At 46.6% G+C, this 25,497-nt stretch overlaps 1 protein-coding gene across 4 annotated transcripts in view; it reads right to left on the bottom strand.

Moving 5' to 3' along the window:
• The window catches only part of KATNIP (katanin interacting protein), a 465,431-nt gene that overhangs the window by 354,832 nt on the left and 85,102 nt on the right, over nucleotides 1-25,497 (bottom strand). For all 4 annotated transcript variants that reach the window (XM_063934229.1, XM_063934228.1, XM_063934227.1 and 1 more), the window contains exons 6-7: nucleotides 11,758-11,904; nucleotides 10,959-11,036 (exon numbers count right to left, since the gene is read on the bottom strand). In XM_063934229.1, coding sequence (XP_063790299.1) covers nucleotides 10,959-11,036; nucleotides 11,758-11,904 — 225 coding nt within the window. The remainder of the gene's footprint in view (nucleotides 1-10,958; nucleotides 11,037-11,757; nucleotides 11,905-25,497) is intronic.

The following is a 25,497-nucleotide window of genomic DNA, read 5'->3' as shown; positions in this document are numbered from 1 at the left end:
ATCCAAAACACACCCGAATCCGACAAAAAAATTTCAGGGAGGTTTTGCCAAAACGCGTCCGAATCCAAAACACGGCCTCGGAACCAAATCCAAAACCAAAACACAAAACCCAAAACATTTCCGGTGCACATCACTAATATACACTGCTCAAAAAAATAAAGGGAACACTAAAATAACATATCCTAGATCTGAATGAATGAAATATTCTTATTAAATACTTTGTTCTTTACACAGTTGAATGTGCTGACAACAAAATCACACAAAAATTATCAATGGAAATCAAATTTCTTAACCCATGGAGGTCTGGATTTGGAGTCACCCTTAAAATTAAAGTGGAAAAACACACTACAGGCTGATCCAACTTTGATGTAATGTCCTTAAAACAAGTCAAAATGAGGCTCAGTAGTGTCTGTGGCCTCCTCGTGCCTATATGACCTCCCTACAACGCCTGGGCATGCTCCTGATGAGGTGGTGGATGGTCTCCTGAGGGATCTCCTCCCAGACCTGGACTAAAGCATCCGCCAACTCCTGGACAGTCTGTGGTGCAACGTGGCATTGGTTGATGGAGCGAAACATGATGTCCCAGATGTGCTCAATTGGATTCAGGTCTGGGGAACAGGCGGTCCAGTCCATAGCATCAATGCCTTCGTCTTGCAGGAACTGCTGACACACTCCAGCCACATGAGGTCTAGCATTGTCTTGCATTAGGAGGAACCCAGGGCCAACCGCACCAGCATATGGTCTCACAAGGGGTCTGAGGATCTCATCTCAGTACCTAATGGCAGTCAGGCTACCTCTGGCGAGCACATGGAGGGTTGTGCGGCCCCCCCAAAGAAATGCCACCCCACACCATTACTGACCCACTGCCAAACCGGTCATGCTGGAGGATGTTGCAGGCAGCAGAATGTTCTCCTTGGCATCTCCAGACTCTGTCACGTCTATCACATGTGCTCAGTGAGAACCTGCTTTCATCTGTGAAGAGCACAGGGTGCCAGTGGCGAATTTGCCAATCTTGGTGTTCTCTGGCAAATGCCAAACGTCCTGCACGGTGTTGGGCTGTAAGCACAACCCCCACCTGTGGGCGTCGGGCCCTCATACCACCCTCATGGAGTCTGTTTCTGATCGATTGAGTAGACACATGCACATTTGTGGCTTGCTGGAGGTCATTTTGCAGGGCTCTGGCAGTGCTCCTCCTGTTCCTCCTTGCACAAAGGCGGAGGTAGCGGTCCTACTGCTGGGTTGCTGCCCTCCTACGGCCTCCTCCACGTCACCTGATGTACTGGCCTGTCTCCTGGTAGCGCCTCCATGCTCTGGACACTACGCTGACAGACACAGCAAACCTTCTTGCCACAGCTCGCATTGATGTGCCATCCTGGATGAGCTGCACTACCTGAGCCACTTGTGTGGGTTGTAGGGAGGTCATACAGGCACATGGAGGCCACAGACACTACTGAGCCTCATTTTGACTTGTTTTAAGGACATTACATCAAAGTTGGATCAGCCTGTAGTGTGTTTTTCCACTTTAATTTTGAGGGTGACTCCAAATCCAGACTTCCATGGGTTAATAAATTTAATTTCCATTGATAATTTTTGTGTGATTTTGTTGTCAGCACATTCAGCTATGTAAAGAACAAAGTATTTAATAAGAATATTTAATTCATTCAGATCTAGGATGTGTTATTTTAGTGTTCCCTTTATTTTTTTGAGCAGTGTATATATCCTCAGCATAGGCTTAATAGCCTGTTTTGCCCCTTAGTTGTGTACACAGCACTAACACATGAGTATGCACAACCTAAACACACACTGTGCATGCTGCCTCCCTATTAAGTTTAAGGGATTAGCTGGACTGGGGCTGGCAAAATATATATTCCTCCACTGCTATAACCCAGTGCAGAGTGGCAGATGGAGTTGGATACTAACACCCCTGCAGTGAAACTAAGTGGCGGCAGTGTGAGCTGACCGTCCGCTCACTGCAGCGGCGGTGCAGCGACTCGTGGGAGCGGTGACGGGCTCAGGGCAGCATATCACCCTGAGCCCTGCACATACAGATAAAACCTCCCCCACACCCAGAGCGGCGGCAGCGTGAGCTGACCGTCTGCTCCCTGCAGCGGCGGTGACAGGGCAATGTGTGGAGCGAGACCGGGCACCGGACAGCGGTCTCAACCTGATCTACAGGTAAAATCTCCCCGACACCCAGAGCGGTGGCAGCGTGAGCTGATCATCCGCTCCCTGCAGCGGCGTGACAGCACAATGTGGGAAGCGGTAACGGGCGCCGGGCATTAGATTACACAGACAGCTACTGCAACTTACATAGCGGCAACAGTGTCCCATTACCCCGGAGCAGCGGCAGCATGATCTGACCACCGCTAGAGACAGGAACACTGAAACACAGAGCGGCGGCAGTTGAGTACCTGTTGCTGGGGTCTGGAGCACTGATGGGGCTTCTCTCCAAACTCTGTCCTGCTCCTACAGCCAAGGCTGATGGAGGTCTATGGCGGGGCTCCTCTGAGCGCTGACAAGCCTCTGCTGCACATCAGCAGCACACAGTCCTGGACTCAAGCTTCTTAATAAGCTGGGAAGGGACTGTGAAAGTAAAAAGTCTTTAGAAAAATTAAAAAGCAAAGTTTGGAGACTTCCAGAACGTGCCCTTCCCCGGTGAAGGCACAAAAAAATAAGAATTTACTCACCGGTAAATCTATTTCTCGTAGTCCGTAGTGGATGCTGGGGACTCCGTAAGGACCATGGGGAAAAGACGGGCTCCGCAGGAGACTGGGCACACTAAAAGAAATATTTGGTACTACCTGGTGTGCACTGGCTCCTCCCTCTATGCCCCTCCTCCAGACCTCAGTTAGGATACTGTGCCCGGAAGAGCTGACACAATAAGGAAGGATTTTGAATCCCGGGTAAGACTCATACCAGCCACACCAATCACACCGTATAACTCGTGATATTAAACCCAGTTAACAGTATGAAATACAACTGAGCCTCTCAACAGATGGCTCAACAATAACCCTTTAGTTAGGCAATAACTATATACAAGTATTGCAGACAATCCGCACTTGGGATGGGCGCCCAGCATCCACTACGGACTACGAGAAATAGAATTACCGGTGAGTAAATTCTTATTTTCTCTGACGTCCTAGTGGATGCTGGGGACTCCGTAAGGACCATGGGGATTATACCAAAGCTCCCAAACGGGCGGGAGAGTGCGGATGACTCTGCAGCACCGAATGAGAGAACTCAAGGTCCTCCTCAGCCAGGGTATCAAATTTGTAGAATTTAGCAAACGTGTTTGCCCCTGACCAAGTAGCAGCTCGGCAAAGTTGTAAAGCCGAGACCCCTCGGGCAGCCGCCCAAGATGAGCCCACCTTCCTCGCGGAATGGGCTTTCACAGATTTAGGATGCGGCAATCCAGCCGCAGAATGCGCCAGCTGAATTGTGCTACAAATCCAGCGAGCAATAGTCTGCTTAGAAGCAGGAGCACCTATTTTGTTGGGTGCATACAGGATAAAAAGCGAGTCAGTTTTCCTGACTCCAGCCGTCCTGGAAATATAAATTTTCAAGGCCCTGACTACGTCCAGTAATTTGGAATCCTCCAAATCCTTAGTAGCCGCAGGCACCACAGTAGGTTGGTTCAAGTGAAAAGCTGATACCACCTTAGGGAGAAACTGGGGACGAGTCCTCAATTCTGCCCTATCCATATGGAAAATCAGATAAGGGCTTTTACATGACAAAGCCGCCAATTCTGACACACGCCTGGCCGAAGCCAAGGCCAATAACATGACCACTTTCCACGTGAGATATTTGAGATCCACGGTTTTAAGTGGTACAAACCAATGTGATTTTAGGAAACTCAACACCACATTGAGATCCCAAGGTGCCACAGGAGGCACAAAAGGGGGCTGAATATGAAGCACTCCCTTTACAAAAGTCTGAACTTCAGGCAGTGAAGCCAGTTCTTTCTGGAAGAAAATCGACAGAGCCGAAATCTGGACCTTAATGGAACCCAATTTTAGGCCCATAGTCACTCCTGACTGTAGGAAGTGCAGAAAACGACCCAGCTGAAATTCCTCTGTAGGGGCCTTCCTGGCCTCACACCACGCAACATATTTTCGCCAAATGCGGTGATAATGGTTTGCGGTTACTTCTTTCCTGGCTTTTATCAGCGTTGGAATGACTTCCTCCGGAATGCCCTTTTCCTTTAGGATCCGGAATTCAACCGCCATGCCGTCAAACGCAGCCGCGGTAAGTCTTGGAACAGACAGGGCCCCTGCTGTAGCAGATCCTGTCTGAGCGGTAGAGGCCATGGGTCCTCTGATAACATTTCTTGAAGTTCCGGGTACCAAGCTCTTCTTGGCCAATCCGGAACCACGAGTATCGTTCTCACTCCTCGCCTTCTTATTATTCTCAGCACCTTTGGTATGAGGGGCAGAGGAGGGAACACATAGACCGACTGGTACACCCACGGTGTCACTAGAGCGTCCACAGCTATCGCCTGAGGGTCCCTTGACCTGGCGCAATATCTCTTTAGCTTCTTGTTGAGGCGGGACGCCATCATGTCCACCTGTGGCCGTTCCCAGCGGTTTACCAACAGTAGGAAGACTTCTGGATGAAGTCCCCACTCTCCCGGGTGTAGGTCGTGTCTGCTGAGGAAGTCTGCTTCCCAGTTGTCCACTCCCGGAATGAACACTGCTGACAGTGCTAGTACGTGATTTTCCGCCCATCGGAGAATCCTTGTGGCTTCTGCCATGGCCACCCTGCTTCTTGTGCCGCACTGTCGGTTTACATGGGCGACTGCCGTGATGTTGTCTGATTGGATCAGAACCGGCTGGTTTTGAAGCAGGGGCCTTGCCTGACTTACGGCATTGTAAATGGCCCTCAGTTCCAGAATGTTTATGTGTAGGGACGACTCCTGACTTGACCAAAGTCCCTGGAAATTCTTCCCTGTGTGACTGCGCCCCAGCCCCGAAGGCTGGCATCCGTGGTCACCAGGACCCAGTCCTGTATGCCGAATCTGCGGCCCACTAGAAGATGAGCACACTGCAGCCACCACCGTAGAGACACCCTGGTCCTTGGAGACAGGGTTATCAGTTGATGCATCTGAAGATGCGATCCCGACCACTTGTCCAAGAGGTCCCACTGGAAGGTCCTTGCATGGAACCTGCCGAACGGAATTGCTTCGTACGAAGCCACCATTTTTCCCAGGACTCGTGTGCAGTGATGCACCGATACCCGTTTTGGTTTTAGGAGGTCTCTGACTAGAGAAGACAGCTCCATGGCTTTCTCCTGCGGGAGAAACACTTTTTTCTGTTCTGTGTCCAGAATCATCCCCAGGAACAGTAAGCGTGTGGAAGGAACCAGTTGTGACATTGGAATGTTTAGAATCCAGCCATGCTGTTGTAGCACTTCCCGAGATAGTGCTACTCCGACCAGTAACTGCTCCCTGGACCTCGCCTTTATTAGGAGATCGTCCAAGTACGGGATAATTAAAACACCCTTTTTTCGAAGGAGTATCATCATTTCTGCCATTACCTTGGTAAACACCCTCGGTGCCGTGGACAGTCCAAACGGTAGTGTCTGGAATTGGTAATGGCAATCCTGTACCACAAATCTGAGGTACTCCTGGTGAGGAAGGTAAATTGGGACATGCAGGTAAGCATCCTTGATGTCCAGGGATACCATGTAATCCCCCTCGTCCAGGCTTGCAATAACCGCCCTGAGCGATTCCATCTTGAACTTGAATCTCTTTATGTATGTGTTCAAGGATTTCAAATTTAAAATGGGTCTCACCGAACCGTCCGGTTTCGGTACCACAAACAGAGTGGAATAGTAACCCCGTCCTTGTTGAAGTAGGGGTACTTTGACTATCACCTGCTGGGAATACAGCTTGTGAATTGCCTCTAGTACAGCCTCCCTGCCCGAGGGAGTCGTCGGTAAGGCCGATTTGAGGAAACGGCGGGGGGGGGAGGCGCCTCGAATTCCAGTTTGTACCCCTGAGATACTACTTGAAGGATCCAGCTGTGAGCGAACCCACTGATCGCTGAAATTTTTGAGGCGGCCCCCCACCGTACCTGGCTCCGCCTGTGGAGCCCCACCGTCATGCGGCGGACTTGGAAGAAGCGGGGGAGGACTTTTGTTCCTGGGAACCTGCTGCGTGGTGCAGCTTTTTTCCCCTTCCTCTGCCTCTAGACAGAAAGGACCCGCCTTTTGCCCGCCTGTTTTTCTGGGTTCGAAAGGACTGTACCTGATAACACGGCGCTTTCTTAGGCTGTGAGGGGACATGGGGTAAAAATGCTGACTTCCCAGCTGTTGCTGTGGAAACAAGGTCTGAGAGACCAACCCCGAATAACTCCTCACCCTTATAAGGCAAAACTTCCATGTGCCTTTTAGAATCTGCATCCCCTGTCCACTGCCGAGTCCATAAGCCTCTCCTAGCAGAAATGGACAATGCACTTATTCTAGATGCCAGCCGGCAGATCTCCCTCTGTGCATCTCTCATGTATAAGACTGAGTCTTTTATATGCTCTACGGTTAGCAATATAGTGTCCCTGTCCAGGGTGTCAATATTTTCTGACAGGGAATCTGACCAAGCAGCAGCAGCACTGCACATCCACGCTGAAGCAATAGCTGGTTGCAGTATAACACCAGTGTGTGTATATATAGACTTTAGGATAGCCTCCTGCTTTCTATCAGCAGGTTCCTTTAGGGCGGCCGTATCCGGAGACGGTAGTGCCACCTTTTTAGACAAACGTGTGAGCGCTTTATCCACCCTAGGGGGAGTTTCCCAACGTGACCTATCCTCTGGCGAGAAAGGGAACGCCATTAGTAATTTTTTTGAAATCACCAATTTCTTATCAGGGAAAGCCCACGCTTCTTCACACACTTCATTTAATTCTTCAGATGGGGGAAAAACTATTGGAAGTTTTTTCTCCCCAAACATAATACCCTTTTTTGACGTACCTGGGTTTATATCAGAAAGGTGTAAAACCTCTTTCATTGCCTCAATCATGCCACGAATGGCCTTAGTGGACATTAAATTTGACTCATCGTCGTCGACACTGGTATCAGTATCCGTGTCGACATCTGTGTCTGCCATCTGAGGTAGTGGGCGTTTTAGAGCCCCTGATGGTCTTTGAATTGCCTGGGCAGGCACGAGCTGAGAAGCCGGCTGTCCCGCATTTGGCATGTCGTCAAATTTTTTATGTAAGGAGTCGACACTTGCACGTAATTCCTTCCATAAGTCCATCCACTCAGGTGTCTGCCCCGCAGGGGGTGACATCACATTTATAGGCATCTGCTCCGCCTCCACATAAGTCTCCTCATCAAACATGTCGACACAGCCGTACCGACACACCGCACACACACACAGGGAATGCTCTTAAAGGAGACAGGACCCCACACAAGCCCTTTGGGGAGACAGAGAGAGAGTATGCCAGCACACACCAGAGCGCTATATAATGCAGGGACTAACTGAATTATGTCCCCTATAGCTGCTATAACATTTACTGCGCCTCAAATTTGTGCCCCCCCTCTCTTTTTTACCCTTTTCTGTAGTGTAGACTGCAGGGGAGAGTCAGGGAGCTTCCTTCCAGCGGAACTGTGAGGGAGAAATGGCGCCAGTGTGCTGAGGGAGAAGCCCCGCCCCCTTTTCGGCGGACTTTCTCCCGCTTTTTTCTGAATTCTGGCAGGGGTAATTACCACATATATAGCCTCTGGGGCTATATATTGTGGTTATTTTGCCAGCCAAGGTGATATTATTGCTGCTCAGGGCGCCCCCCCCCAGCGCCCTGCACCCTCAGTGACCGGAGTGTGAAGTGTGTATGAGGAGCAATGGCGCACAGCTGCAGTGCTGTGCGCTACCTTGGTGAAGACTGAAGTCTTCTGCCGCCGATTTTCCGGACCATCTTCTTGCTTCTGGCTCTGTAAGGGGGGCGGCGGCGCGGCTCCGGGAACGAACACCAAGGACGGGTCCTGCGGTCGATCCCTCTGGAGCTAATGGTGTCCAGTAGCCTAAGAAGCCCAAGCTAGCTGCAAGCAGGTAGGTTCGCTTCTTCTCCCCTTAGTCCCTCGTTGCAGTGAGCCTGTTGCCAGCAGGTCTCACTGTAAAATAAAAAACCTAATATATACTTTCTTTCTAGGAGCTCAGGAGAGCCCCTAGTGTGCATCCAGCTCGGCCGGGCACAGAAATCTAACTGAGGTCTGGAGGAGGGGCATAGAGGGAGGAGCCAGTACACACCAGGTAGTACCAAATCTTTCTTTTAGTGTGCCCAGTCTCCTGCGGAGCCCGTCTATTCCCCATGGTCCTTACGGAGTCCCCAGCATCCACTAGGACGTCAGAGAAATACTGAGGTATCTTGGGAGTATGGAGGAGGAGGAGTGTTACTAATTTAAATGTTTAAATGTGCCTATCCCTGCTAACGCCCCGTCCATATCCCAAGAGTACTCCAGTGATCCCTAGTGGATAAAAAAGAAATAGAGCAGTATAAAGCACTTTGTAATGCCAGGCAGAACAAAGCAAAGCCCAGTAGCTAGCAATGTGGAGCGTTAAGCAGGGCTAAAACCAAGCCTCACTAGTCACAGAGCAAACAGAAGTGCACAGAGCTAAAATGACGCCTGCTTTATATACAGTACCCCCTAGTGAAGGCCAGCACACTATGTAAATTTAGCTCACATCTGTAATATGATTGTGTGTTTTTGTGAGGCATAAGGTGGGTTGTAAGATCGTATGCAAATGATATGTACATTGGGGGTAATTCAGAGTTGATCGCAGCATCAAATTTGTTAGGAGTTGGGCAAAACCATGTGCACTGCAGGTGTGGCAGATATAACATTTGCAGAGAGAGTTAAATGTGGATGGGTTATTTTGTTTCTGTGCAGGGTAAATACTGGCTGCTTTATTTTTACACTGCAACTTAGATTTCAGTTTGAACAAACCCACCCCCCAAATCTAACTCTCTCTGCACATGTTATATCTGGCCCCCCTGCAGTGCACATGGTTTTGCCCAACTGCTAACACATTTTCTGCTGCGATCAACTCTGAATTACCCCCATTGTGCGTCTAAAATACACCAAATTGTGTGCTCAGGAGCTACCAGGCGGTTGAAGGTAAATCGTGTCTGGAATCGCACTGGACGCGGGTCGTCCTGCTGTATGGCCAGCATTAGAATCAATATTGTAACAGAAGAAAAGGGTACACTTTACAATGTATCAGTGTAGCTATAAACTTTTTTGCAAAACAACTGTACAAACCATTTGATATCACAACTCCTCCAATGAGAGGCTATTCAGCAAGTTAAAGGCCCACTGTGGAACCACTGATTAAGCCACAGACAAGGGAAAACCACCATTTGCTTAGTTAAAGGAATCAATGCTTGATACTTTTATAGCCCATCTCGTTTTCCCCAGCTAAACATATAACAGGAAGGGGGCAACATCCCAAGACTTGGAATATAACTTATCTTATGATGTTATGAAAGTCTTCCTGATGGCCTGCCGCAAGCAAGCAATATGGGAATAATCTAAAGACAGACATTTAACAAACAGTATTTAATTAAGGCTGGATGGCTTACATGTACTTGAATTCAAGGAGGTTATTATGGAAACCATGTACAGTTTATTTTCTAGGAATGTGGGGGTATGTTTACATTGTTATTATGGTTTTGCCAGATGCAAATGGGCCTAGTTGTAGGAATATCTAAACATTGGTAAAAGTACTGTTTTACATAAAATACTGAGCAATATAAACTAATAAATGTAGGGCTTCTTATGTTTAAAAGCAGCTCACTTTGTAATTGTATACAGCTGACCCATGAACTGTAGCCCATCTGGTTCAATTGTAAGCTCCATTAACATGTCCAGAAATAAAGATAGTTCATATATTATGATATATATGATGTAAATATGATGGTAAGGACCATAAACTCATGAAAAATTGTTTGGATTAGAAAATACACATCTATATTTACCGAAAGCAGAAGCAAAAAGATTGCAGAATACTGGACTTACGTGCTTTCAATAATTTATATATATGTTTTTATGCAATAATAAAGTTGTGTTTTAACTATTAAAGTCTTTAGGTTTAACAATTTTAAACATATGGTTTTATTATGAGTAAAAGTATTTTCACTGCATATTAACATTTATACAAAATTATCAAATAAGTTTATAGTCTAAAGCTGGGTACACACCGGAGCGACAGGCATTCGTTCTGACATCGGAACGAATGCCCTTGAGCGGAGATTGCCCGTGCACACTAGAACAAGTTAATGAAGGTCGGAAAAATCACTGTTCTGTCCTTCATTAGCATAAACTAGGTCGCAGCACATCAAACCAAGCGACCGTCACTAGCATGCAATCACCCATACATACTGAGCGATGTAGGCAATTTGACATTATGAAACAGCAAATTGGCCCATCGCTCCAGTGTATACCCAGTTTAAGTACGATCTAGAAAGGAACTAAAGCTCATGCCATTTGATATTGTACATTAAATGAACCAATATAATTGTATTGTGCATTAAAAGTACCAGTATAACTCCAGGACTCCACAAAAAAATAGGCGCATCATCAGGACAACATCAGTATTAAAACTGTATTTCCAGTTCTTGCACAAAATTCAGCAATTTTCTATTTTTAGATATTTAGAGAGACAATGGCGCTAACAGTTCCCACATGGCACTAGCCACACCCACACATTACTGGTCACTGCTCCTCCCTTTCTCAGTATAGACCCTAAAATATTTCCAGTCCCAGGCCCTAAATCTGGCACTGCTAAAGTGCAATAAGCTACGCACATTTGGGAGTGTAACAAATATTACTGGATTGTGTAAATTGTTTGATTATTTGTTTGATTTATAGTAATTGTCAGTTTAGTAGTTAGTGGCTCCATGAACTTTTTATTTTTTTGAACATAAAAAAAAAATATCTAGCTTTAAAATATAATTGGGAACACAACACACCTTAACATCACCAGCGTCTAAAAGCAGCCGTTTCTTTCTTGTTCCTTCTATTGCATTAACACCAGAATCTGTAAAATACTATACATTTGTTTTCATTAGATAATTTAGAATAAAAAGTACACATGATGTTATGTACTATAATAATCAAAGATTAAACTTACTGAATTGAAACATCTAAGTCAGCTAGCATACATAATAATACTTTAAACCAGTGGTTCCCAAACTGTGTGCCATGGCATCCTGGGGTGACTTGGGGCACTTGCAGGGGAGCCCTGGGTTGGTTTATGACCATTTTAAATTATTTATGGTCAATGTAGTAGGCAAATCCAGTGCTTGTGGCTTCCAATCATAAAATTTGTGGCCAAAACAGTAGTGAATCCTGTCCCTCACTACATAACTTAACCTAAGGATAACATATAAACACAATTTACTCAATGTAATATTTTTTATGAGAAACTTTTGGCGTAGGGGTGATGGGAATTTTTTTTTTATATTCTAGGACGCCATGATTCAAAAAAGTTTGGGGACTACTGCTTTAAACTATCAAAACTGAATTTCCTGACTTTGGCCTTGCAGTTTTCCACTTGTGTGCAATATATCTGTTACTAACATATAATAATTGGGCACCTTTATTCTGGTTTTTAGAACTCACATTGGAATTACTAGCATGAATATATTTAAAGAACCACAAAAACATCCAGATAAACACTTACATTTATATATTTAAGTTTAAAGTTTTATGGGAGTGCTAGTGGCATATGCTCCTGAAATCAATACTACTAAATTTGTGATGCATTACCTGGTCACTTTCGTTACCATGCTGAGAGTGTACTTTCGTACTGTCATCATCATTCTCCTCCTCATCAGTTTCAAAATCCTCAGAGTACTTCACTTTTGGGCCAATGTGAACATAAGATCCAGTTTCAGATTTAATATTTATGGAACTCTGCAAATATTACACATGGTGCTAATCAGAGGATTATTAAACAGCTAACAGAAAACAATGAAAGCTGCACTTGCACCACTCTACTTTTGTCAGTTTAATAAAACATACGTTATGGTAAGAGCTTACTGTTGATAACGGTATTTCTCCTAAATCCACAGGATCTACAGGATAACATTGGGATATGATGAAGCGACCGCGGATTTGCACCAAAAGGTCAAAGTTTTCGAGCGTGGAACCTTCCGTACTGGAGAGCCTCGTAAGAGGCCACCATCTTTACCAATAGGCGAATGCATTGATGAACCAACACCCGGGGTGGCTTCAGGACATCCCGGACCATAGCTTGTATCACCAACGCCTTTTCCTGCGGAAGAAACACCCTCTGCACTTCCGTATCCAGGATCATTCCCAGAAATGATAACCACTGGGTTGGTTCCAAATGTGACTTTGGAAGGTTCAGAATCCAACCATGACTCTGGAGCAGTCGTGTTGTGAGAACAATGGACTGCAGCAGCTTCTCCCTGGATGATGCCTTTATCAGCAGATCGTTCAGATATAGAATGATGTTCACACCCTGCTTGCGGAGTAGTATCATTTCCGCCATCACCTTGGTGAACACCCTCAGGGCCGCGGAGAGGCCGAATGGCAGGGCCTGGAACTGGAAATGACAGTCCAGCAATGCGAAGAGGAGATAAGCCTGATGCGGAAGCCAGATCGGAATGTGGAGGTACTCATCCTTGATATCCAGTGATACCAGGAATTCCCCTTCTTTCAGACTTGATATCACTGCCCTGAGAGACTCCATCTTGAACTTGAACTCCTTCAGAAAGGGGTTCAATGATTTTAGGTTCAGAATGGGCCTGACCGAACCATACGGTTTTGATACCACGAAAAGGTTTGAATAGTAACCTTTGTTCAGCATGTGAGATGGTACTGGCACAATGACCTGTGCCACCACCAGCTTTTGGACAGCGTCTTGTAGTACAGTGCTGTCCTCCAGCAGAGCTGGTAAGCCTGACTTGAAAAAGCGATGAGGGAGACTTTGAAATTCCAGCCTGTATCCCTGAGACACATTATCTACCACCTAGGGATCCAGGCCGGACGATACCCAGACATGACTCAAGTGTCTGAGTCTCGCTCCCACAGGCCCCACCACCGGGACGTGCAGTCCACCGTCATGCAGAGGACTTTGGTGTACCCGAAGCAGGCCATTGTTGCTGGGAACCTGCAGCGGCAGGTTCCTTGGACTTAACCCGACCTCCCCTAAAGAAGGTATTGGATGTTCTGGCCTTTCTAGGCTTGTTAGGCCAAAAGGACTGTGTTGCAGATGAAGAGAAAGATTTTTTCGGAGCAGGTGCTGCTGAGGGAAGAAACTGAGACTTACCCGCTGTAGCGGTGGATATCCACACGTCTAGAGCTTCCCCAAAGAGAGCCTGACCTGTATAGGGTAGGCACTCCACACTTCTTCTGGATTCCGCATCGGCCGACAACTGGCGCAGCCACAGTCCCAGACGAGCTGAAACAGACATGGAAGATATTCCCGCAGCCATGGAACCAAGGTCTTTCATAGATTCGACCATAAAACCTGCTGAATCATGTACGTTGCGTAAATACAATGCAAAGTCATCCCTATCCATCGTATCCAAATCCTCAAGTAAGGCAGCCGACCACTTTACTATTGCCTTTGCAATCCATGCAGTAGCAATAGTGGGACGTAATATGGTCCCTGAAGCAGTGTACATTGATTTAAGCGTGTTATAAATTTTCCTATCAGCCGGCTCCTTTAAGGCTGTAGATCCTGGAACAGGATCGCGTCAACAATCGGAGGGTTTTCCCATTTTTTCCTATCCTCCTCAGGGAAAGGAAATGCCACCTGGACCCTTTTAGGGACCTGGAATTTTTTCTCAGGGTTTTCCCATTCTTTTTCAAATATAGCATTCAGCTCCTTTGACGCAGGGAAGGTTAGAGAGGATTTTTTATTTTCAGTGAAAAAAGCCTTCTCAACCTGCTCAGGTGTGGTATCATTAACATTTAACACATCCCTGATAGCCTCTATTAACAATTGCACCCCCTTTTCAAGAGATGTGGACAACCCGCAACACATCCCCATCACCATATGTAGTGTCGGCTTGTGTAACATGCACAAGCGCACGTTTGTGGGGGTATATAGCTGGGCGTCCTGAGGTACCAGAAACAGGCCATACTGCCATAGAGCTCTGTAATACTTGGGTTGCAGATTCATTACTTGCAACCCTGTCAGAAATCTGAGAAATCCAAGATTTGATAGAAAAAAAAACCTCAGGTTCCCTTGCTGGAATCTGTGCTAAACCAGTGCTATCCTGATTACATGGAATGAGATCATCCTGGGAGGATAAATCCTCCGCAGCATATGACACAGTGTCCCTGGACATAGCTAAAGGAGACCACCAAACACTCCATACACACACAAAGGTGGGGGTAGACAGAGTTTTCCCCCCCAAGAATGGCAAGAGAGACACAGGGCTTGGAGCCAACCCACACACAGTGCTTTTTATAAAGGGAGAGCCCTTGTCAGCGCTGACTGTGCACCTTAATAGGATACACAGTCGTTTTACAGCCTCCCATCCCTTCTACAACCCCCTGGCACCGTGTACAGATAGCTGGAGTTGCTGTGGAGGGACCTGTTCTTCATCTCAGCGCTGTGCAGGCAGGAAAATAGTGCTGGAATGCAGCTGGGTCCAATCTGAGAAGCTCCGCCCCCTTAATGGCGCTGTCTTCCCGCTCTTCAAGGATTATACTGGCCTGAGGTAAAATGTGCTGGCTGATATCCGGGGACCCCCCGACAGACTTCTGGACCAGTGTGGGGGTAAGCGCTGGCCCAGGGAGCCCCTCACAGTGCTGCACCATGTTCCTCTGCGCCTTCCCAGGAGCGCAGTTAATACTGCGCTCCCTCCCCGTTGCCGCCATCTTCAGATGATTATACTGACCTGAGGAAAGTTGCTGGCTGAGATCCTCGGACCCCGGCAGGCTTGCTGACCAGTGTGGGGGGTAAGCGCTGGCTCAGGGCACCCCTCACAGCGCCGCACTATGTGCCTCTGGTACCATCCTAGGAGTGCAGTTAATACTGCGCTCCCTCCCTAGTGCCGCCATCTTCACATCAGCCCCCCGCTTGCTAGGGGGGTCGGTGTCTCACTCACCACTCTTCAGCTCTGTAAGCATGCTGCTGGGGTGAGCGGTCCCCTGTGGCGAACGATCCGACCCCTCTGGAGCTCAGTGCCCAGTCAGCGGAGACAGTGGCTCAGACCCCGCAGGGCGGACAGTGCTCCCCCCTAGTCCCTCGCTGCAGGCAGGCTGTTGCCTACAGCCTCCTGTAAAAAAAAAACTCTAAAACTAACTTTTATTAGAAAAGCTCTGTAGAGCTCCCCTAGCTGTGACCGGGAGGAGCCAGCCCACACTCTCAAACTCTTAAAGTGCCAATGGCTTCTGGTGGATCCGTCTATACCCCATGGTACTAATGTGAACCCCAGCATCCTCTAGGACGTAAGAGAAACAACAGTAATAATTATCAGATATATGCTTTAGGCACTTCTCCAACTATTTCGTACTCAAAAGGTAGATAGAGACTTAGTGCTGTATTGCATGATTCAGTAGAGTGGGATACAGGGAGACTCACCCCGCTTCCAGGACCGAGCAATACATTTGCAAATGCTGAGTGGATCCAGATGCTAATAGTGTACACCACCGCTCCTTGACTCGGAGGAAACTGGTCATGAACCGGGGGGAGGGGCGAGCAGGGGAGCATCTGACTCCCCACTGACGACATCAACCCTAGGGATCGCGGTCTCATACTACACCTAGAGCCTATGATCCCTAAGGACTAGCGCTGGTGCAACCTAGGTGGCAGCCATGTCAGCGACTGGTTGGTAGTCTCCTCCCAAAACAGTGCGTCTGTGTCCGAGTTACCCTTCGAAGCGAAACCGATGCCTTACTTTACCCCCCATGCTCCGGCCACAGCCTGGTAACGTCAGCTGGATTGCTTATCTTATCCGACACAGACGCCCGCCGAAACAGCTCTGTACTCGTGGGTAAGCGTTGTCGCGACCCGGCGGGGAGTTGTAGGAGCGACTCTTTCGAAGGTACGTATAAGACACTTTTTAGAAAGATCACTCAAGAAAAAATAGTAAGACTATAAAAATAAAGTAAGAAAGCTTAGGGCTGCTACTTGACCATGGGCCGGCTTTTGCCGCACAAAACAAAAAACTGATTTGCCTGAGTCAGGAGGCAAGGAAATATGGATGGGCCCATTGTATGCTGGGAGGCCGAAAAGCTTTGACTGTTTGGTGCAAATCTGTGTCGCTTCATCATATCCCAATGTTATCCTGTGGATAACCTGTGTACCCTGCCGGAGAAAGTGTAGTTACTCTATTTTAAGCACATAATAAATAACATTAATAATAAGTAGTTTCACTATTGCAAATGTACTTTTCTCTCAGTTGGGATCACTTGGTACAACCTATGAAATATAGATTTGGAGCCTATTAATATAGTTTGGAGCCTGTTATTGTGTGTCAATATCATTCTCTGATTTTTTTGAGACATTCGTTTGTCTACAGGCACTACAAGAGGCTTGTAGAAGAACCTTTTAGCCACAACCTAACATTATGGGGAACCACTGCTGTGCAACTTTCTGTATACTAATTTCATGATCTCTACAACAAGAAGATACATTAAAGTGTTTTATTGTGCATTGCGGGTGCATTATGTAAACTTTCGAAGCTATTGTTAGTAATTGAAAATATTAATTGATATTTCACACATTATAACTGCAAAAATAATTGTCCGGAAGGAATGTTAGTGTAAAGAAAAACCTTAACATACAGACAACCTGGAATCTACCTTGATATTTCCTAGTGGTTCACTAAACCCTCAGACATCAGCTCCTCACACTGAAGACTTTTTATGGTCCTAGACCAGGTCAACTCTGGGAGAAAGATGCAGAACTATTATTTAGTTATGTAAGTAACAGTAAATTAGGTACATCTGCAAAACATTATATTTACTTGGTTAAAAGAAACTGGTTCTACAAAATAATTAGGGCGACCTAGAACCTTTTTTTAAGTTAATGATGAACATGTTAGAAACCACTTTTCAATGGACTTATAGCTCCGATGCATGCAGCTATGTCCTAAATGAACTCCGTGGGGACTGCTGAGGCGGCTACCCTACTTCCGCCGAGTGGTCACATCAAAGGGGTCACCCCTCACAGGAACCTTTTGTCTGCATGGACAGATATTTATCTCATTCTATGTCAGCCAAACACTGTCACCAGTATACAGAAAACAAGCAGGGCAAACATGGCAGCTACCCCTTCATCTGTGTCTGCGGAGACTGTGCGAGATGCTCCCTTTGAGGACCATCATGTATGAAGCGCAGGACACTTCCTACAGAACATGGTAAGAGCTAATAAAGATACTGCAGCTCTTTTGTTTCAAGAGCAAATGCCACTTTTACATAGGCTATTCAAGATATGAAAGAACATCTTTAAGAATTCACACAGCGGGTACACACAGCTTAATCCCGTTTAGGTGAAGCCCTTTAGTATATTCCTGATTTCAAACAGCACGCTACTTCTCTACAGAAAAAGCGAAATATGTGGTGTCATAATTCAGATGACCTTGAAAACAGGTCTAGAAGAAATAAATTTGCAGCTGGTTGGCCACCAGCTCTGTACCACTTTCACTGTCAACCATTGCCAGCTTTGTTAGATATGGACAATGATTGTTGAAATCTAGTCACTGGAGAAGCACACCATTGGTAACCTGGTTAAAAATATAGCTCCTGCCCGATCTCGTGTTACGGTTTTCAGATGTAGAAACAATCTCCATAAATCAGAGGTTCCCAAACGCAGTCCTCAAGGCACCTTAAGAGTCCAAGTTTTAGGGCTATCCAAGATGGTTAAATCAAATTGACTAAGGTACTAATTAAGTCACCTGTGCCCAAGCATGGTTACCCATAAATCTGGACTGTTATGATGCCTGTGTTTAGGTACCTTATAAGTTATTATTGTCTGCATCAAGAAAACAAAGGTCTCTTACCTGGAAAGGACACAAACTGCAATTACTCCAAGATTAAGCTGAAGTGACACGGGCATGAAAGGAATTTTTGGTGGTGTGCTGTCAGCTTATTAAAGATGGTTGGAAATTTGCGCTCCTCTATCTCACCAAGTTGTATTTGTTTGACTGAGATTATTTTATGGATTTCACTATCTCCAATGATGCTATGACCTATGTTTGTGAAGAGGCGGCTGCCTCCAGATCCTGAATGTCCAACGTGGTGATCTCCATTTTGCTAAAGTTTTGTGAATATGAGCTACTACTGTAAGTGGACTATATGTGACTCTGTTTATTAGAAACTTCATTGACTTTGCATTGGATCAATGTTGGATGCTCGTTGTAGCAATATTACTCTTATCGCTTCTATTTTGTCTATTTTTTATATTCCACATTTGAAAGAGCAACTGCATTGTGATCACATCGCTGCCGGGCATTTGCATGCTTGGCGGCACACAGCAGGCGATCACAGCCAGCCAGTTGCAGTTTTGCTAAAATAGCATAACTGCAACTGAAGCTGAATAAGGTCCTACACACACACACACACACACACACACACACACACACACACACACACACACACACACACACATAATATTTTATTATAAATATATTTAAAATATAAATATGTGACCCTACTGCTGTACAATAAAAATGTGCACTATATTTGTTTAAAGTGAACTGACCTTGCTCTAGTTACCCTAGGTGCACTAGTTCCCCTAGGTACAATTTTCAGATTTCTCCTTTTTGTTAGTCTACGGAATTGTTATGTACAGATCTGTTATGCTGAGAAGGGCTCTACCGTCTAACTTTTTTGTGTTGTTTGTTTTCCTTTTTTTTTTTCTTTCTTCTAGGGGTGTATTTACTGAAGGTAGGTTTCCATAGATCTTTAATGATTTTGAAACGATGGCAATCGGTCCAAAAGTTGTCCTTCCAGGGCTAAAACACACATTTACTAACATTTAAAAATGAATATTAAAACAATATAAATAGTACATGTGTTTCATCCCATGAAACTCAACATCGATTGAGATCAATTTTCATCTATCTGAAATTGATTAAAAATCGACCTTTAGTAAACAAACCCTCTGATGTGAAATTGTGATTCAAAGTTTTGCTGATCAGCTGCATTTTGCTGGAGGGTTACGGACAGAGACATTACCGTTTCTCAAGTGCACTGGGGTGGGAAGAATTCTATGCCCATCTTTACACTCAAGACCTGATAGATACCTGACAGAGTGGTAGACTTAAGAAGTGCAATTATGGGGGAGAAGTGGTATGCTTCTCCCCATGTATGAAGGAGGAAATGTGAGAGAAATGACAGTGGTGCCATGCGCCACTGTCATTACTGGCACTGCTATCTTTAAAATAGCGTGCCGATGTGCGGAGCAATGTATCAACGGTCAGTAGCACTGACTGTTCCGACACCTGTAGCTATTGATTTCGCGATAGTAGAGAGATCTTGTGCATGCTCAGTGAGCTGGCCAGGAGGAGAGAAAGCACTAGATTCTTGCACTGTGGGGGTCTCGCAGGAATCGCCTGATGAGGGAGTTTTCACTCCTTTGCTCCAGCAAATGAGATGTTAATATATCTTGTCGATAGTGCTTCCTGCTTCACCTTGGTAAACATTTGAACCAGAAAGCATTAAATACTGCATTTAGTAAAGTCTCTACCACCACCCATGTTAAACTCTGATGCTGCTCACAAACTGCAATCTCTCTGCATTATGCTTGCTACTCTGCCTTATTCTCAGCTGCTGGCGTTGGGCATTTTAGCTTGCGTACCCCGGGGGTTGTAAGCTGAAGTGAGCAAAAAGTGACCCGTTTGGCCATCCAAATGGGACATTTCATGTCATGTCCATTACTTTGGTCGAGTTTAGCTGCTTTACTAAGCTAAACCAGACTTCTCTGGGCGCGATAAAAAAACAATTGAATATTATTCCTCGCTCTCCCATCACTTCAGACAGAAGATCGGCCATAATAAAACAACTGAATATCGCCTTAAAATAAGATTTTAAACCTACCGGTAAATCTTTTTCTCGTAGTCCGTAGAGGATGCTGGGGACTCCGTAAGGACCATGGGGATAGACGGGCTCAGCAGGAGACATGGGCACTTTAAGAAAGACTTTGACTCTGGGTGTGCACTGGCTCCTCCCTCTATGCCCCTCCTCCAGACCTCAGTTAGAGAAACTGTGCCCAGAGGAGACGGACAGTACGAGGAAAAGATTTAAGTTAATCCAAGGGCAAGATTCACACCAGCCACACCAATCACACCGTATAACTTGTGATATACTATCTAGTTAACAGTATGAAAAAACAACATATCATCGGTCCAAAACCGATGAAACTATAACATAACCCTTATGTAAGCAATAACTATATACAAGTATTGCAGAAGTAGTCCGCACTTGGGACGGGCGCCCAGCATCCTCTACGGACTACGAGAAAAAGATTTACCATTAGTTTTAAAATCTTATTTTCTCTAACGTCCTAGAGGATGCTGGGGACTCCGTAAGGACCATGGGGATTATACCAAAGCTCCCAAACGGGCGGGAGAGTACGGATGACTCTGCAGCACCGATTGAGCAAACAGGAGGTCCTCCTCAGCCAGGGTATCAAACTTATAGAACTTTGCAAAGGTGTTTGAACCCGACCAAGTAGCAGCTCGGCACAGCTGTAGTGCCGAGACCCCTCGGGCAGCCGCCCAAGACGAGCCCACCTTCCTAGTGGAATGGGCCTTAACCGATTTCGGTAACGGCAATCCTGCCGTAGAATGCGCCTGCTGAATCGTGTTACAGATCCAGCGAGCAATAGTCTGCTTTGAAGCAGGTCCGCCAACCTTGTTGGCTGCATACAGGACAAACAGTGCTTCTGTTTTTCTGATCCTAGCCGTTCTGGCCACGTAAATTTTCAAAGCCCTGACCACATCCAGGGACTCGGAATCCTCCAAGTCACGTGTAGCCACAGGCACGACAATAGGTTGGTTCATATGAAAGGATGAGACCACCTTAGGTAGGAATTGAGGACGGGTCCGCAATTCCGCTCTATCCATATGGAAAACCAGATAGGGGCTTTTATGTGATAAAGCCGCCAATTCTGAAACTCGCCTAGCCGAAGCCAAGGCTAACAACATGACCACCTTCCAAGTTAGATATTTCAACTCCACTGTTTTAAGTGGTTCAAACCAATGTGACTTCAGGAAACTTAACACCACGTTAAGGTCCCAAGGCGCCACGGGAGGTACAAAAGGAGGCTGAATATGCAGTACTCCCTTCACAAAAGTCTGTACTTCAGGTAAAGAGTCCAATTCCTTTTGAAAGAAAATGGATAAGGCCGAAATCTGAACTTTAATGGAGCCTAACTTTAGGCCCAAATTCACTCGTCTGTAGGAAGTGAAGAAAACGGCCTAGATGGAATTCTTCCGTAGGAGCATTCCTGGCCTCACACCAAAAAACATATTTACGCCATATTCGGTGATAATGTTTAGATGTCACGTCCTTCCTAGCCTTTATTAACGTAGGAATAACCTCATCCGGAATACCTTTTTTCGCTAGGATCTGGCGTTCAACCGCCATGCCATCAAACGCAGCAGCGGTAAGTCTTGGAACAGACAGGGACCTTGTTGTAACAGGTCCTGCCTTAGAGGAAGAGGCCACGGATCTTCTGTGAGCATTTCCAGCAGATCCGGATACCAGGTCCTTCGTGGCCAATCCGGAACAATGAGTATTGTTCTTACTCCTCTCTTTCTTATTATCGTCAACACCTTGGGTATGAGAGGAAGAGGAGGAAACACATAGACTGACTGGAACACCCACGGTGTCACTACGGCGTCCACAGCTACCTCCTGAGGGTCTCTTGACCTGGCGCAATACCTTTGTAGCTTTTTGTTGAGACGGGACGCCATCATGTCTATTTGGGGCAGTCCCCACCGACTTGCAATCTGCGCAAAGACTTCTTGATGAAGTCCCCACTCTCCCGGATGCAGGTCGTGTCTGCTGAGGAAGTCTGCTTCCCAGTTGTCCACTCCCAGAATGAACACTGCTGACAGAGCACTTACATGATTCTCCGCCCAGCGAAGAATTCTGGTGGCTTCCGCCATTGCCACCCTGCTCCTTGTGCCGCCTTGGCGGTTTACATGAGCTACTGCAGTGACGTTGTCTGACTGGATCAGAACTGGTCGATCGCGAAGTAAGATCTCCGCTTGACGTAGGGCGTTGTATATGGCCCTTAGTTCCAGTATGTTGATGTGAAAACAAGTCTCTTGACTTGACCAAAGGCCATGGAAATTTCTTCTCTGTGTGACTGCTCCCCAACCTCGAAGGCTCGCGTCCGTGGTCACCAGGATCCAGTCCTGAATGCCGAACCTGCGGCCCTCTAGAAGGTGAGCACATTTCAGCCACCACAGGAGAGATACTCTGGCCCTGGGGGACAGGGTGATCCGCTGATGCATTTGCAGATGTGACCCGGACCATTTGTCCAGTAGGTCCCATTGGAATGTCCTTGCATGGAATCTGCCGTAGGGAATGGCTTCGTATGTCACCACCATTTTTCCCAGGACTTGAGTGCAATGACGTATTGACACTTGTTTTGGCTTCAACAGGTTCATGACTAGAGTCATGAGTTCCTGCGCTTTTTCTGTCGGAAGAAAAATCCTCTTCTGGTCTGTGTCCAGAATCATGCCCAAGAAGGGCAGACGAGTTGTAGGATTCAGGTGCGACTTTGGAATATTGAGAATCCAGCCGTGTCGCTGTATCACAGTCAGTGAAAGTGAAACGCTGTTCAGCAACTTCTCCCGTGATCTCGCTATTATGAGGAGATCTTCCAACTATGGGATAATTGTGACACCCTGTTTGCGCAGGAGCACCATCATTTCCGCCATTACCTTGGTGAAAATTCTCGGGGCCGTGGAAAGCCCAAACGGCAACGTCTGAAATTGGTAATGACAATCCTGTACCGCAAATCTCAGGTACGCCTGATGAGGAGGATATATGGGAACATGCAGGTATGCATCCTTTATGTCCAGAGATACCATAAAATCTCCCCCTTCCAGGCTGGCGATGACCGCTCTGAGCGATTCCATCTTGAACTTGAACCGTTTTAAGTAAAGGTTCAGGGATTTTAAATTCAAAATGGGTCTGACCGAACCGTCCGGTTTCGGGACCACAAACAGAGTTGAGTAGTACCCCTTCCCTCTTTGAAGCAGGGGAACCTCTACCACCACTTGTTGAAGACACAATTTGCGAATCGCATGTAACACTATCTCCCTTTCCAGGGGGGAAGTCGGTAGGGCCGATTTGAGAAACCGGCGAGGAGGCACCTCTTCGAATTCCAGCTTGTAACCCTGGGAAACAATTTCTATTGCCCAGGGATCCACCTGTGAGTGAACCCAGATGTGGCTGAACAGTCGAAGACGTGCCCCCACTGGGGCGGACTCCCTCAGGGGAGCCCCAGCTTCATGCGGTGGATTTTGCAGGGGCCGGGGAGAACTTCTGTTCCTGGGGACTAGCTGTGTTTTGCAGCTTCTTCCCTCTGCCCTTACCTCTGGCAAGAAAGGACGATCCACGTACTCTCTTGCTTTTATTGGAACGAAAGGACTGCATTTGATAATGAGGCGCTTTCTTAGATTGTGAGGGAATATATGGCAAAAAATAAGATTTTACTTACCGGTAAATCTATTTCTCGTAGTCCGTAGTGGATGCTGGGGACTCCGTAAGGACCATGGGGAATAGACGGGCTCCGTAGGAGACAGGTCACTTTGAGAAAGAATTTGGATACTGGTGTGCTCTGGCTCCTCCCTCTATGTCCCTCCTCCAGACCTCAGTTAGAGAAACTGTGCCCGGAAGAGCTGACAGTACAAGGAAAGGATTTTGGAATCCAGGGCAAGACTCATACCAGTCACACCAATCACACCGTATAACTTGTGATAAACTTACCCAGTTAACAGTATGAACAACAATGGAGCATCAGATCAACCCTGATGCAACCACAACATAACCCTTATTTAAGCAATAACTATATACAAGTATTGCAGAAGAAGTCCGCACTTGGGACGGGCGCCCAGCATCCACTACGGACTACGAGAAATAGATTTACCGGTAAGTAAAATCTTATTTTCTCTAACGTCCTAGTGGATGCTGGGGACTCCGTAAGGACCATGGGGATTATACCAAAGCTCCCAAACGGGCGGGAGAGTGCGGATGACTCTGCAGCACCGAATGAGCAAACACAAGGTCCTCCTCAGCCAGGGTATCAAACTTGTAAAACTTTGCAAAAGTGTTCGAACCTGACCAAGTAGCTGCTCGGCAAAGCTGTAATGCCGAGACCCCTCGGGCAGCCGCCCAAGAAGAGCCCACCTTCCTTGTGGAGTGGGCTTTTACTGATTTAGGAAGCGGCAATCCAGCTGCAGAATGAACCTGCTGAATCGTGTTACAGATCCAGCGAGCAATAGTTTGCTTTGAAGCAGGAGCACCCAGCTTGTTGGATGCATACAGGATAAACAGCGACTCAGTTTTCCTGACTCTAGCCGTTCTTGCTACATAAACCTTCAAAGCCCTGACCACATCTAGTAACTCGGAATCCTCCAAGTCACGAGTAGCCACAGGCACCACAATAGGTTGGTTCATATGAAAAGATGACACCACTTTTGGCAGAAATTGTGGACGGGTCCGCAATTCTGCCCTGTCCATATGGGAAACCAGATAGGGGCTTTATGTGACAAAGCCGCTAATTCTGACACACACCAAGCTGAAGCCAGAAATTTTAACTCCACGGTCTTGAGTGGCTCAAACCAGTGTGACTTCAGGAAACTCAACACCACATTAAGATCCCAAGGTGCCACTGGAGGCACAAAAGGGGGCTGATTATGCAGCACTCCCTTTACAAACGTCTGAACTTCAGGAAGAGAAGCCAGTACTTTTTTGAAAGAAAATGGATAGGGCCGAAATCTGGACCTTAATGGAACCCAATTTCAGGCACAAAGTCACTCCCGACTGTAGGAAGTGAAGGAAATGGCCCAGCTGGAATTCCTCCGTAGGTGCATTCCTGGCCTCACACCAAGCAACATATTTTCGCCATATACGGTGATAATGTTTAGCCGTCACGTCCTTCCTAGCCTTTATCAGCGTAGGAATAACCTCATCCGGAATGCCTTTTTCTGCTAGGATCCGGTGTTCAACCGCCATGCCGTCAAACGCAGCCGCGGTAAGTCTTGGAACAGACAGGGCCCCTGTTGCAACAAGTCCTGTCTTAGAGGCAGAGGCCATGGGTCCTCTGTGAGCATTTCTTGCAGATCTGGATACCAAGTCCTTCTTGGCCAATCCGGAACAATGAGTATTGTTCTCACTCCTCTTTTTCTTATGATTCTCAGCAATTTGGGTATGAGAGGAAGAGGAGGAAATACATAAACCGACTGGAACACCCACGGTGTCACTAGTGCGTCTACAGCTATCGCCTGAGGGTCTCTTGACCTGGCGCAATACCTCTGAAGCTTTTTGTTGAGGCGGGATGCC

Source organism: Pseudophryne corroboree, chromosome 7, assembly GCF_028390025.1.
Source record: "Pseudophryne corroboree isolate aPseCor3 chromosome 7, aPseCor3.hap2, whole genome shotgun sequence".
NCBI classification, from domain to species: Eukaryota; Metazoa; Chordata; class Amphibia; order Anura; family Myobatrachidae; genus Pseudophryne; species Pseudophryne corroboree.
Note: the sequence above shows the minus strand (reverse complement) of the source record. Positions and strands in the feature narration are given on the sequence as shown.